Raw genomic sequence first — 14,942 nt, 5'->3', positions numbered from 1 at the left:
GAAAGCATATGATTTTGTTTTGAATGAACTGAGGGCACGTTTGGATCCAACGGAAAGAGAAAGAGAAAGTGCAAAACTTTTGCTCTTTTACATTTTTTTTTTACTTTTGGATCCAAACACCCCAAAGTGCAAAAGGGCGAATGCTACCGTAATTTTGCTAATTATGGATTAATTAGGCTTAATAGATTCGTCTCGTCATTTAGTCCTCATCTATATAATTAGTTTTTTAATTAAACTATATTTAATACTTCTAATTAGCGTCCAAACATCTGATGTGACAGGAGCAAAAATTTTACCATTTACCCTTTTGCCATTTGGCGATGGATCCAAACAGGCCCAGGCCCTGAAATGGCATGAAAACAACGAGACAATACGAGATTGGGGAACGAGAACGTCACAAACGTCAACTCTTCTATCCATGATGTTACTCAGTGAGATGGAGTGAGAAAACGGGTGGCTTGTGGAGTATCAGTGCATCTTTCACTGAAAGAATGTAGCTTCGATGAGGTGGCATCACCATGGAGTCATGAGAGCTCATCAACTTGACACATCCTGTCAGAAAACCTCGCTCCTTGTCTTACGGTGCTTGTGTCTCGCGCACATTGGTACAAGTAATCCTTCGAGTCCTTGTCTTACGGTGCTTGTGGCTCGCGCACATTGGTACGAGTAATCCTTCGAGGACAACACACTAGCAAGTAGCAGCTTGAAAAACAGTAAACAACGCGCAGTCCTAATGCAACTATGTTGCGTTCTAACCACGACAGAGAGTAACCATGTCAAGCTTTACTAGCAGCATTCGAAATCGTTTATAAAAAATGTTTACACCTCTCGTCGCATCGCATGTGTCTTCTGTCCATGCAAGTGAAAAATAGCAGCAGTAAACTGTACACAGCTTACCACATGGCCAGGTGCGCCAGTAGAGCGCAGTACTTTTGCAGTGTCACATCTGACGTGGCTCCACGCGACGCGAACGTGTGGACCAGACCGTGCTCGCCCGACGTGGCGTGCAGCCGGGATGGCTAAAATCCGGATCAGGATCAGAGCCTCGGCACGGTTACGTGGAAAAGCGCCACCCCTCGCGGCCACGGACCCTCCACGTCGACGGCCGGACGTCGAAAACACCAGGGACGCCCCCCACGTGGCAGACAAGGCCCCGCGCGCGACCAGGTGTGCTCAGGTAACTCGTGGCTCAGCGTCGCCGCCGAGCCCGGACACCCGCCGGGAGGCGGGGCGAGGCGACGAGGGCGCGGCCGCGGAGTGTGCTTTTTCCTTCCTCCTAGGGCAGCGGATAAGAGCATTGACTGCGCGCCGTGGCCGTGGCAATGTCCTCTTCGGACCCGGACGTTTTGGAGCGTGCCGGCAACGCTTGGCTGGGGCGCGTTCACGGCGGATCTGCTGCTGCCTGCTGTCGCGGGAAAGATGTGGAATCGTTCGTGTGGTCGCGGTTGGAGATTTCGCGACCATTTTCGTCTGGGACACCGTCGCAGAGTTCACTTCCGTTTTGGCTTCGGCGTTTGCTTGCTCGTGATCCATCGAGAAAGAGACGGTAAATGGCGCGTGCGAGATTAAAAAACATTTTTTGTCGAAATTTTACACGGATAGGATTGGGCCAATTTAACGGGACACAGTAATGGGCCGACTATGACGACGATGGCATTGTGGGCTTTCTGGAAGCCTACAGAACAGAAACGGAAGGGGAAGTTCAACTTGGCACGGGCCAAGCCCATACTTCTCATTGGAGCTAACTTACAGCATAGAGCCCAGCCCACATTTTATTCGTTAGCGAAAAGGCAAAATTTGCTGAGGGACAATCTTCAAGGCTGGCTTCTACCACAAACCACTAAAAAGATTGTCTTTACCAAAAATAATATAAAACTGCGGTAATCTCGGGTTATTTGGAAAAGTTATTTGCTTTTCCGGGGACGTTATGGTTTTCAAATTTCTAAACCAATTTACTCATTTTAACCATCAAATCAAATTCTTATTTTTTCCACAACCCATGCCATGATTCTTTAGATCCTTTTCCCAAACCTTAGGATTTGGATTTAAGGCTCGGAGACCGCGGAACACGTGTCACCAATGGCTTATTTTTTAAATTTTTGGAAGATAAGAGCAGAAGATTCAAGACTAATTTGACAGTCGGCCTGATTCTTCGATTCACCCTAAGCCTCGAGGGCTACTCCATATGGAGTGCGAGTTTCATCGCACCCTATATAAAAGAAGACTTGACAACTACTCGGGGCATGAGCACCTCATAACCTCGATGAAACAAGGAAGTACTTAGAAGACACCTTCAAGATGGAGTTCGGGAGAACTCGAAGACGCCTTCAGAAGTACATGAAAGCCTGCAGTACTCGACTACGAAGAGCTCGGAGGCTTGTCAGACACGGGGCCACAGGACTGCGCACATGGCGTACATATTCTATGATAAGAAATGTGACATAGCCTACCACCCTACACCAATTATAACTATTCGTACAAGAGTAGGATTAGTCGGAACAGAAGAAAACTATCCGATTAATACTCGAGTAGGACTCCTAAGCTACTATCGGACTAAGATTTTCATGTAACCCTGTCGCCCTAGACAATAAAAGGACGAGCAAGGACCCCCTCCAAAACCCCCTCCAAAACATCACAGCACTTAAAGCAATACAAACCACCACACAGGACGTAGGGTATTACGCTCTCGGCAGCCCGACCTGTCTAAATCTTGTGTTCCTTAATCTTTAAGTTTTTTGATCTCGGCGACACCCCACCTACAATCTACCACCTCGAGAATATACGTAAGTCGATTTGGAGGTTAAACCGACAGAGTCGGTGATGTCTTCATCTTGTGCTCTCGTATTCTTTCCCCTAGCTGCCGTGTGAGATGTCCAGCATGTTAGCAGACTCATAGCGTGCCCCTTCACCATTGTCCCTTGGCATGCGTTCACATTCCTTAATTGGTTGTTTAATTTGGTTGGAATATTTCAGGACTAAGAAAGGTGCCAGTGCCACCGATTTCCCTGCTTCTGAACCTTGATTTTGATTTTTTTTTCTGGTTTCAGATTTCTGTTCATTGATGGTGATTATGTGGCCCATGTTCATGGGCAATTAGTGTTCTGAACTCAGCTTTTTTAGTGCTACTAGGTAATAGCCCGTGCGTTGCTATGGGCAAATAAAATTTGAATGAAACACCAACTATTTTAAGAGAATCATGTAAAACTTGAACTGCCTCAACATTTGTGCACAGAACAACTTACGGATTTTTTCAGAAAAAATCTCAATTTCATCCTATAATATAACTTGATACATAGAAAGCTTATTTACTGGTGAACCAAATCAGGACTATCTAAAAATTTACTGATGGATCAACAACAAGTTTATATATCAAAAGACACACACAATGATAATACTGAAGGAATCAATCATCCTTCACTGGTATGCCATGTATCAATCAGCTGCAGCTTGCATATCCCTGCCTTCAATTAGCAGAAAATGTCAAATCATCTAGTAATATATCCAACAAAACTGCCATGCATGTTTTGAACTAAGAAACAATCTAGTCATGTATGATACTGAAAAGAAGGAAAATCTTTTGTTTTTCAATCTTAGATTCCTTTACACTTCATAATTATTCTTTTTTTGCTGAAAGGAGAAATACCCCAACTGCTGAGAAAAAAAAATGGAATTTGGTTTCACCTACTGCAACATTAGCTACAACTAATGAGAAGGATTTACAATTTTCAAGGTTTCTCATATGGCTGCATCTATTAATAATTTATTTATTATCTTACAATATAACGGGAAGATAAAATGATTTCTTATCTACTAAAGCTTTAGACACTATACCTCGTAAGCAGGGCAATTGGGTTGCATCAGTCTATAAGATGAAGTGGTTAGTGTTCATCAATTGCCAACTTCTTATACCATAGCTTTGAAGAAGAAAAAAGAGAAGTAACATTTATAAGCTTTTTCATATATGGAAAACAGGTTACCGATACTAGTCTTCGTCAATTTCCAATTAGCATAGGAATAGGAGTAAAATCAGGCATGAAAAGCAGTCGGTTGAGTTTTTTCTAGGATTAGCTATAGTCTACCATGCATGTTCACTATTGCCATGTGAATCTGATGCAGTGCTTGAAAAGATTAGCAACAGGAGAACGCAGAAGTCACATGAAAGATGAGTCTATTAATTGATCTACAGTTCTACAATTATAGTATGCTATTTCTGTCAAAATTGTTGGCAAGTAATGCGTACAAGATTATGAAACTACTATATCACTCAAGATTATGAATGGTCAATAATGTGTGCAAGCCAACAAATGTCTGTCAAAATTGCTACAGCATTGCACTATCTGAACACCATTATGCTATGTAAATGAAGGTAAACCATTGAACTGTAACACTGAACAATTTGGAATTATGGATCCAGTAAAGCGAGCCAAAAAAATCATACATTGTCATTCAATAATATGGCATAAAACACACCTCACAACCATAGCCAATTGAATCTGGAATAAAAAGCAAGAGCAAGGATAACTGTACTGGTTGAAGTACTCTGCAACTCAATAACATAAATAATGAATTCTAGGATTATAATAAACTAACCTATGATTGAACCCATATTTGTTGTGACCAACAAGTGCTGCTACGTCATACTTCCAGTAAAGATATGAAACAAGAGAATGCAGGTCATCAGCCTCCTTCCTGTACATACCATACTGGAATTTACCATCGCTCTCTCTGAAAAGCATACAATCAAAGGCAACATATAAAATAAGGTATCATTCAAAAGTAAAGAAAGATTCTGCAATATAATGTAGTAGACAATATGAATTCAAACAATTGGATGCAATAAAGAATATAATAATTGTTTTTACTAATGTACTATGTTTATTTCTCTGAGAAATAAAGATTCTGCAATATAATAGTAGACAATATGACTTCAAACAAATTGATGCAATAAAGAATGTTGAGATAGAAATTAATAATTGTTTTTACTAATTTACTATGCTTATTTCTCTGAAAAATCATGCACGTCTAAGAGAAATGTAATCACAAACTCAAGCCGTACTGTGGTAATACATACAATTAGGAAGCTTAGCTAATTTAGTTCAACATTTCCACTTCAAGGCTTCCTTAGAAAAAAAAATAAAAGCAATTGCTGAAATGAAGGGTTCATTATTGTCTTAACAATTTCCACTGAAACCAAAGCGAAACACACTAATCCCACGCTTTGTTATTGCAGCCGCAAGATCAACAATGATTCCATTATTCTGAAAACAAGCACTAAATTTCATAATTCTCAGCTTGCGTTAAAAAAGAAAAACATGTTAATCAATTTAGCTAGCTATGTTCAAAATTTGTTCAGAAGATGAACAACGTATTCGTGTACCTTGGAAGCCCAAGCCATGGCAGAGCACTACAATCTTGTTTGACCCCGTGTGGTGCAGCAGCCCCATGAGATTCTCCCCATACTCTCTGTTCTGGAGCAGCTGTTCCGAGACGAAACCACATGGGTTAAACAACCCGGGGGCAGGGCGAAATATTTCTGGCAATAACAAATTCAGAACAAGCGGTGGTAATATAAGATCAGGGAAGAGAGGTGCTCACATGGATTGGGCGCATCTTCGGATGAGCTGTGCGCCTCTACCATGGATAGCCGCCGGGGGGACCCTCGGTTGGGATCGAATCGGACGCGACAGATGTTCCTGACGTCGTTGGCAGCAGCAAAGCGAAGGAGAGGCAGGGATGAAAAGATCTCTGGGCTGGTGAGTGGAGTGAGTGGCCCAAGACTCCTCCCGCGGATCCGATTCGATGGCAGCAGTGTGGTGTGGGTCGAGTAGGAAAGAGATTTCTCATGCTAAATGGGCATGAACTCCTCCCGCAGGGGAGCCATCGAGCGTGTGGAGGCAGGGCCGAGGAGGTCGATGGATCCACGAGTGCGTCGGGGATGCGCTAGGTAACACGCGGGATGTGAAGAGGCAGATCCCAGAGGCTTCTGCGCTCGCGAGAGAGGGGAGAGAGGCGCGAGGGGTCGGCGAAGGACGTGGCCCGGGCGATGAGCCGGCGGGGGAGGAGCTGAACCGCTCGTGATCGGGGGGAGATACGTGAGCTGAACTGACGGCCCCCTCCTCCCTTCTTCCTGCGCGCCGCTCGTCACCCCTCTCCTCCCTCCTCACGTGCCCACGCCTGCCGATCCCTCAGCTCCTCCCTGCGCACCGCCACCCGTCTGCTCCCCGCCTCCCTACGCGCCGCCGCCCGTCCGCTCCCCGCCTCCCTACTTGCCGCCGTCCGTTCGCCCCCCCCCCCTTTCCTCCTCCCCGTGCGCCGCCGCTCGTCGCCCCTCTCCTCACTGTGCGCCGCCGCCCGCCGGTCCCTCCTCGGCAACTCCCTCTCTCGACCAAGCGCCACTGCCCGTCCGTCTGCCTCCCCCCCCCCCTCCCTATCGGCCCAGCGCCTGGGGCACCCAGTGCGCCGCACCGGACTACGCGACCCCCGGATCCGCCGCCGGGTTGCGGGCACATGGGTGGCGGCGCAGCAGCCGGAGACGCCCTGGGCAGAGGAGACGAAGGGAGCGGCAGCGGTCGGTGGCAAGGAGCCCAAGATCCCGGCACGGAGGTGGCGAGATCTCCTCCGGCTGCGGAAGCAGCAGGCGTCGTCGGGGTCCGGCTCGACGGCGGCGAGTGCATCGTCGGAGCCGAGGCCGCTGCGCCGGCTCCTCCACCGCGGGCCAAAGCCGCCGGAGCTAGAGACGCCGCTGAGCCTGCCGCTCCTCCGCGAGGCCGGCCCCGTCGCGGTGGGGCGGCGCGTCGGCGAGCGGGCGGGCGGCGTGATGCCTGGTCGGTTGGGGGAGTGAGAGGCGGGGTCGGGTGGTTCTGCCGGCGGAGCCATGGGGTGCCACGTGGACACTAGGTGCTTTTTAGTAGTAGAGATATATGGGAAGAATTAAGCATGATGCTAGGATTGGATGCATGCTTATATGTTCCCTTATGCACCAGATGTTGAAGGGAATTGTAGGATTTCTTTGTTGTGGTCAGTATTTTTATCAAGAGATCAGCTGTATATACTACTTATTGCATTTTATTATGTAATATTGTAGAGATCTACACACAACGCAGCATCTCTTCCGGTGGAGCCCAATCGCCGGTGTGCCCGCGCAGCCGGATGCGGTTCTGCACTTGTGCTCGCGTATTTCCCAGGGCACTGCGGCGGCATCAATCCATCAACTTTAATTTGGTGGCGTCGTTTCCATGGAATTTCACCGCCCGCACTGTCCTGTACTCCTCCTGTCCTTGGGCCACACCGGTCAAGGCACATGCATGATGCATCTCTCCTCCAGGACGCAGCACAGCAGCATGATTTGGATTCCCTTTGCTTGCTGTTTGCTGACTTGCTTTAGCCAAGTAGGACTACGTACTATCAGCAGCAGTTGCCTCACTAGCTTGTAGTAGAAGCCTTTTCTGTGTTCAACACAAAATTGTCATGTCCAGAGCCGATTCTTCCCAAAGCTGAGAATCCCGTTGCTCGGTCGCGTCGTACCAGTATTACTACCGTCCTTGCAGCTTTCAGAATGTTCAAACGGCGATCGGGATTGAATGAACCTGCACACATTGTTTAGCACAAACTGTCAGTTCTTGAGTACGGACGAAACTCCGGTGAACTTGCACTCCGCGAGACGTTGCTTGAACCAGTAACCAGTTGCAGCGCCCACATGTCACTTCAAGGATCGAGCATACGTGTGTGATGTGCTTCTCAGGGCGGACACCTGCCGAACTTGCTGTCGAGTTGTTGGACGGGATAAACTTTTGGGATTTGGCTGCAAGTTGCCACGGATGCTGTGGTAGAGTCAAGTCATGGGGAGGTCTTCGGGGAGAACGACCCGGGGTTGGATCGGAATTGAGCGAGTCCTCTGTTGACTTGACCGCAAGTCTATGGCCATTGTCTGTTCCCCAAATCGGAGGGCGTCAATGCAGAGGAAAATCATACGTGCCCAGAAGACCAGCGACAAGCTGTGCCTGGCAGGCACTGCGTGATGGCATCCTGCTCCACGCGGTGTGGTGCTGTAGTCCACGCCGAGGTCTCCGGTCGCGTCGTGGCGGCAGAGCCACTGAGCCGCCCTCCAATCGCTATCCAAGAAGGCAAGAACCAACCAAGAAACACACAGTGGTGCAGTGGGGACACTGCCGCGATCGTTGATGCGCCATGGATGCATGTCAGAAGCGTGATCGGATTCAGATCAGTTTGCCTGAAGAACCGGTCTACATGCCCCCCGGCTGGCACAGTTCCGGCTGCGTGCATGGAAAATTCAGGCTCCGTTTTGTTCGTATGCACAGGCGTACGGCGCGGTTGAACGAGTCCGCAGGGCGAAACAGTGTTGCCCGTCACTGTTTATCGGCTGGATGATGGAACTGCTCAAAAGTTTTTTCGACCGGAAGAGGAAAATACGCAGAGTGGCGCCAAACCAGGTACCTTATTTTCCATGCCAAACTGCAGAAAAAGCCAGCTCGCGTAGTAGCGTTCAGAGTCAGAGCCCTGTTAGAGAACGAATCAACATGCAGTGCCCTGCTAGTTCGCGTCGTCCGGCCTCGCAAATGAGTGATGACGAATCAGTCCGCGCGCTCAGCCAAGGAAGGAACTGCATTTGAATTCAAACGACAGGCACACGCAATTCCATCCAGCCATGCATGCAGACATGAGAGCTTGTGGTGGCGCCTTTCGTTTTTGCTTCGGACGCGTGACTTCTCCGGTCATCTCGGCATTCGCCGAACACTCATAGGTTGCTGTTGGCTGTTGCAGAGCAGTGTGTATGAACCTACACAAGATGACAAGAATCTGACTCTGCTTTTGACCTTACTGGCTGGTGTTCACACGCTACACAGCGCAGGATTTGGTCCGTCCATTCATGATGATTAGATGCGGGGAAATAAAGAGGCCCCGTTTAGATCGCAAATCTTTATAACTTTTGGAACTTTTTGCTACTGTAGCGTTTTCGTTTGTATTTGACAAATTTTATCTAATTATGGACTAACTAGGCTTAAAAGATTCATCTCGTGATGTACAATTAAACTGTGCAATTAGTTATTTTTTTACATACATTTACTGCTCCATGCATGTGTTCTAAAATTGATGTGATGGAGAGAGAGTGTAAAAAGTTGGAAGTTGGAAGGAATATAAACAAGCCCAGAGTTCCTTTAGTTCGTCCGAGCAGGAAGGCCAGTCCGCGTTCAAAGTCGGTCAAGATGACCTAGAGGCGAGGCGCAGCCACACACTGACACGCCTAGATCATGTCTACTGGATGGTAGGAGCTGTGGATTTTCATGCAAGCTTATGACCCTTGATAGCTTTAATTAAGATTCACAATTCTACGATATTACTACTGCTCACTAAGATGGTACTCATAATTCTCTTATCTTTGCTTCAGACTGAAGTCATTTTTCTGCTTATGAATTCACTACACAGAAAGCAGATTATTAAAGATTCTAATAAATAAAAGAAGGTTTTTGAAGAAGCAGTGAAGCAGGAGTGTGAAGAGATACTTGTATTTTTACATTACTTCAGACTGACATCATTTTCTATTCCGATTTCACTGCATTGCAGTACTGTAAAAACCAGAGTGTGAAGAGAGATTTTTACCCAGTTTGCAGTTTAGGAACCAGCGGTTCACATGACTATGAAGGAATGGTACTTTTTCCCAGAATCCTCGCATTCAAAATGGTTCATCTTAGGATGTCAGAAGACTACCACCAAGTCATTGGTAAACCACCCAAACCAACCAGAAGTATTGCACACCGTTCGTTAGTTCAAACTCAAATTGGGATTGCCTGATCGCCAGATAATCTCGGTGATCGTTTTAGGTCATCACAACGAAAAGTATTCTAGACGTCAAAATCCTGTGTTAATGTGGACTGCGACTCGTACCTTTGAAAAATAAATTAGACCAGTAGGGCAACGCATGGGGATAGTAATTTAGTGGTAAGGACAGCGGCCCAACCCATACTCGTGGTAAATTAAGCTCCATGAGCCAGATTCCAGCAGGGTCTGACGAAGCGATAAAGCAAACCTCACAGAATCAATTTTTTTTCGGGTAAAGGAGAGCTTTATTGATTTGGAAGAAGGTTTACGATCGTTCTTGATCAGGTCAATAACGCATGCAGGCGCTTAGCCCAACCAGACTGCCGTGTGTGTATTTCTTCTAGCTAAAGAGGCAAGCTCATGAACAATAAAGTTACACTCTCTCTTTATCTTGGCAACTCGCCATTCGACCAGCAGATTCGCCTGATCCTTTGCTTCCACCACCACGAAGCTGATCGTAGATCGATCTCTTTCCTCCTTCATCAACTGGACGATCCGTGCACAATCAGATTCTATAATTACTGACCCCTGCGACCACTATGCCGCTAGCCGAAAGCTCTTCAAGCACGCCTAGGCTTCCGCTTCTGCGGCATCCTGGCATAACCCCAACACTGTCTCAACTTGACCTCTACTGTCTCGAGCCACCACCCCAACACGTGCCTCACCCGACTGAGGGACATGTGATTCATCAACATTGAATTTGATCCAGCCCGCTGGGGGCGGCTCCCACCCTGCTGCCTCATGCGTTCTCCTATTGCCGGATGATGAACAAATCTTCTTCCCTTTGCCCGAGACTTGAGTATCGCTAACACGAATTTCAGTAAAAGAAGCATGTAGAGCATACAAGGCATGTGTTGCTTCTGGTATACCCGTTGGGTCAGATTGGTGGGTGATGTTGTTGTGGATTGACCACGTCTTCCATAGCAGCAGCTTAGTCAGATCCCTCTCCTCCTCGGTACACTGATCAAGGAGCACCAGCAGCGAAACCGGCCCTGCGTATCTGAATTTCACTTCCTCTGGCAGGTGCCAACAGTCCCGCATTGCCATTCGCAAACCCACAGCCCGTGGGCACGTCACCGTAGCATGGTAGCTGGTTTCAGACTCGCGATCACAAAGAGGACAGATATCGCTTGGCTCCAATCTCCTGATGAACTTGGCTCGTCTAGTGGGCAGGTTATTCCTGGCCAACTTCCAGATAAACACATTTACTTTGGGAGGAACACGGCCACTCCACACATAAGACCATAGCTTCCTTGCCCCGTCCGGCGCAGAACTAGTAGCCTGACTCTCCTGCCCAATTTTCAACCTGAGAGCTAAGTTGCATGCACTTCTGACAGCCGGATTTCTCCATGTGCCACGCAATGAAATCCTCACGAAGTCTACTTGAATCTTTATTCTAGCAATTTCCTCCGAGTCTGCCGGATTAAAAATCCGAATGAGCTTGCCAAAGTCCCAATTCTTTCCATCAATCTTACTATTACTAATTGGGGCTTCCTTTAAAATCTCCACGTGAAGCCACCTAGAATCTTAGGTGGACCCTCTTAAAAAAATATAGAGAAATTCTAAAAATTCTGACAAAAATCAGAAGCTCATGATGGGTGCCATCGAGTTCGCCAGGTGATCACGCTAGCTGTCGGTGTTTAACCTCCAATCCCACCAAGGGATACTTCCGAGGTGGTTATTTGTAGGTAGGGTGTCACCGAGATCTGCAACTCGATGGTGCAAGGAACACGGAAATTTAGACAGGTTTGGACTGCCGGGAGCGTAATACCCTATGTCCTGTGTGTTGGTTTATATTGCTTTAGATGTGGATTGTTTGGAGGGGATCCCTACCCGCCCTTATATAGTCTGGGGGATAGGGTTACATATAAATTCTAGCTAGATACGAGATTAGGAGTCATACGTGAGTACTACTCGGGCAGTTCTCTTCTGTTCCGACTAATTCTACTTGCATGCGAGTAGTTACAATAGGGAAATAGGGATAAAGTATGGGACAACATGCGTACGACTAGTTCTATGCCATTTAGGCAGTTCCATGGCTCCGGCTGTGACAAATGCTGCTTCACGCTTATCTGGTTCACCTCTGTATCCAGACCACGCTTCTCTAGCTCCTTGATAGACGCTGCAATATTGGCGTGCGTTGCTTTCTTGCTGCGCTTCTGCTTATCGGTCTCCTTGTCTGCAACTTTCACCTCTACTTCGTTCTTCTTCACACCAACCACGCCTTCCCTGGAGTTTTTAGCCAACAGCAGCCTGTCACGCATGCTCAGGTGGCTGGCAGAAGCCGTCTCCGTCGCAGACCTCCCTAAAGCACCACTAGAATCCACAAAAGAATTCATACCTGAGACTCTTTCTGGCGAGGCAGGAAGCGGCTGCTGATTGAGATCGGGTAGGACATGATCCATTCCCATCTTCTTGACGCCGGCCACCAGTTCCTCCGAAATTTCAATGGGGATGCCCATATGAGCCCCAAACGTTGCATCACCAGCTTCACGCTCTTCTTCCCTGTATCTTCTCCTCTTATGAACCTGATCATCCCTGTTCCTCTGACCAGCAGATGAACTAGCTGCTGACATAGCCCGACGGCGCTGATCTCCACTGAAGTTAAGTCCCCTTCTCGCCCCCAAGTCATCCGATGGAATAGTCATGCGTTTGCCCGACTCCTTCTGTGGGGAGCATCTGAGAGCTTTACCAAGAACTCCACCCACCAACCAGTCCCTCATCCGGGCATTCACGTTGATCATGGCCAATGCGACCACAACCAAAGCAGAAATTCGGAATGTTTTCGTACCGCACCAGGAACTCCATCTCATCATGGCCCTGAACCTTCTGCTGGACCATGCGCATGATAATTTTCTCAAGTGCAAAATCCACCCTCACCCTCTTGTAGTTATTCACTGCGTGCCCCACTTCCAAAACCCGGCCTATCTTGCCTCCTAGTGCCCTCGCAAATCCTTCCGTAATCATTGTGATTGGGATGTCGTAGATACGAACCCACAAAGCAATAGAGTTAATGGCCACTTTCAGAAATCCGACGTATACCATCATAAGCTACAAAGATCACAGCATCCCCCTTATGCCTCCAAGGACCTCCACCAACCACCTGTTTCCAAAGCCGCTCCGAGTCAAACTCGACCAGGAACCTATTGTCACCAAGTTCTCTCACCGGGATTGGTTCCTTCTTGCCCACACCGAACTCAATTCAACCATGTAGAATAGGGCTGACCTGAATAGTACCTTGCTACGGCCATCCAGCGCGGTGGCATCTCAACCGCTTCTTCATCGTCTTCAAAGGCGTACTCCTCTTCCTCCTCAGCCTCCTTCCTCGCATCTTGTTTGCACAACAGAGCAAGTTGTCGTTCCTGATCATCAGCATGTTGCACAGGTGTAACATGCTTCCCCTTCTCACGCTTACCATCCACACCCAAACCGAGGGAAGATTTCTCGGCGTAGTCCGAGAAGAACACAGCACCAACGATCCACTCCCACAACCCTAGAGAAGGGATTGTGCAGCGGTGACAACCCAGGAGCACCTCCTGGCAATCTGCCCGACGATCGCGTCGGCAGTCGATCCCGTAACACCGGGGAGCGATCAGATCTCAGCAGCGGCGGCGCCGCCGCCCCAAAATTGCCAAGTCGCCTGGTCCGTCGTTTGCGGAGTCTTATGAGAAATGCTCAGGGCAAGTGTCGAGTAGAAAGAAGTCTTCAATCATGTTCAGCAAGAATACGTCACTTTAGAATAAAAAGTTCAGAAAGACTCAAGCTGTTTTTCTAGATGAATGAATCACCATGAGTCCAAGATCTCATCCAGTGTCCGCCTTTTAGTAAAGAAATTGATACCTAGCACACAAAGGGGAAACCCCCCTTGCAACGCCGCCTTTCAGAAAAAAAAAGTATTGTGATTGCAGTAAGAGAATGTTTCAAGTAGCTTTGCAGCTGCGGGAGTACGGGTATTGCGGCACCTCAAAAGAGAAAAATAACAAGCATGCATACACATGAGACTTTCTTATTCAAAGTGGCATGCACTTGACGTTGACATCTTCAAAATTGAAAATAGTCACCATCTCAATCCAACGAGCTTATGTTAAGTCTAATATTCCGTTGATGTGGACTCCAGATAATTTACAAAGTAAGTCCAGTCATACATTTCGAGAGGCTGAACAATGTGGAATTCAATTACAGGAAGCAACCACCCTTTGGAGATATAATTTCACATTTTAAGAGTTTCCATACTAGATTCACACACCATGTCAGGAGGTTAAAAGTGAGAATGTTGGACGGGATATGCCATGATCCAAGATGTAGATTGGCTTATCAAACTTGGGCGATCAACGCCTTTTATCCTGGTCCACCAACCGAGCTACGCCTGATCGATATCAAACATGTAAAAAAGAGTTTGACAAATATTAATAATAAACTAAACCAAAGAGGAAAAGCAAAAGCAAAATGATGAACGTCCTGTCTAGCACTAACACCAAACTTATCTTAGTTTATTCACTATTGTAGCGCAATTTATTATTTTCAGCCTATGAAAAATAAATGATTTGGTGAACCCTACAAACTAAACGGTAAGCATATTTTTTTACTAAAATAGCTAGACTTTCCAAGTAGTCATCTTCTAGCCATCTTCAAGATGAATCCAAGAGTCTTTCTAAATTTCACTCTCTAAATTATCATTTGGAGAGTCTTCTGTATAAAAATTGCTTTCTATATATTTTCACTCTCCAACAGCTTTTCTATATTTTGTGTACACTTTAGAAAGTCATTTTCATTATCTATCTTTGGCTAGCGAGACATGCAGAATGGAGGATTGCTACATTTGGATAACCACCTAAAGAAGCTGTTGGAGGTATTTTTTCTATCAAAATCTCTATTACTAATAATGAGAAAAGATACATATTTCTAATAATAAGAAAAGATACAGAGAACCTCTTATTAGAGTTGCTTGCCTAAGGTAGGCGTTCCAAATTGGAGACTCGCCACCGCTAATATTCAATCACAACCAGAAGAGATTACATTTTTTTAGACGAAGAAAAGGGTCAAGTTTTGTGACTTAACAGGTCTGCAGAGTCCAAGTACACACCTCAAATAAAATAAAAGGTTTC

The 14,942-nt window shown here is 46.8% G+C and overlaps 2 protein-coding genes across 4 annotated transcripts; one reads left to right on the top strand and one right to left on the bottom strand.

Annotated features, from left to right (window-relative positions):
• Nucleotides 1-3,276: 3,276 nt before the first annotated feature.
• Nucleotides 3,277-6,243, bottom strand: LOC112873783. 3 transcript variants are annotated; one of them, XM_025936836.1, is made up of 4 exons: nt 5,596-6,243; nt 5,378-5,477; nt 4,591-4,725; nt 3,277-4,493 (listed from the first exon to the last, which is right to left on the bottom strand). In XM_025936836.1, exons 1-4 carry the CDS (start codon nt 5,636-5,638, stop codon nt 4,472-4,474), a joined length of 300 nt encoding a protein of 99 aa, XP_025792621.1. In that variant the 5' UTR covers nt 5,639-6,243; the 3' UTR covers nt 3,277-4,471. The 3 variants fall into 3 exon arrangements, with proteins under 3 accessions (XP_025792621.1, XP_025792618.1, XP_025792620.1); XM_025936833.1 differs by having other exon boundaries at nt 3,277-3,914; XM_025936835.1 differs by having other exon boundaries at nt 3,277-3,461.
• LOC112873784 lies at nt 6,113-7,036 on the top strand (the record flags this gene model as incomplete). The annotated part of the gene is made up of 1 exon (XM_025936837.1): nt 6,113-7,036. A coding segment is annotated over one exon (729 nt), but the record flags the coding sequence as incomplete, so codon positions are not given.
• Between the last annotated feature and the right edge of the window lie 7,906 nt (nt 7,037-14,942).

This window comes from Panicum hallii, chromosome 9, assembly GCF_002211085.1.
Source record: "Panicum hallii strain FIL2 chromosome 9, PHallii_v3.1, whole genome shotgun sequence".
Taxonomy (NCBI): Eukaryota; Viridiplantae; Streptophyta; class Magnoliopsida; order Poales; family Poaceae; genus Panicum; species Panicum hallii.
Note: the sequence above shows the minus strand (reverse complement) of the source record. Positions and strands in the feature narration are given on the sequence as shown.

Coding starts and splice junctions, on each gene's coding strand:
- LOC112873783 (XM_025936833.1), bottom strand. CDS start 5,638: ATGGTAGAGGCGCACAGCTCATCCGAAGATGCGCCCAATCCAT. Junction 5,478..5,595: donor CGAAGATGCGCCCAATCCAT/GTGAGCACCTCT, acceptor GTCTCGGAACAG/CTGCTCCAGAACAGAGAGTA. Junction 4,726..5,377: donor CCATGGCTTGGGCTTCCAAG/GTACACGAATAC, acceptor TATGCTTTTCAG/AGAGAGCGATGGTAAATTCC.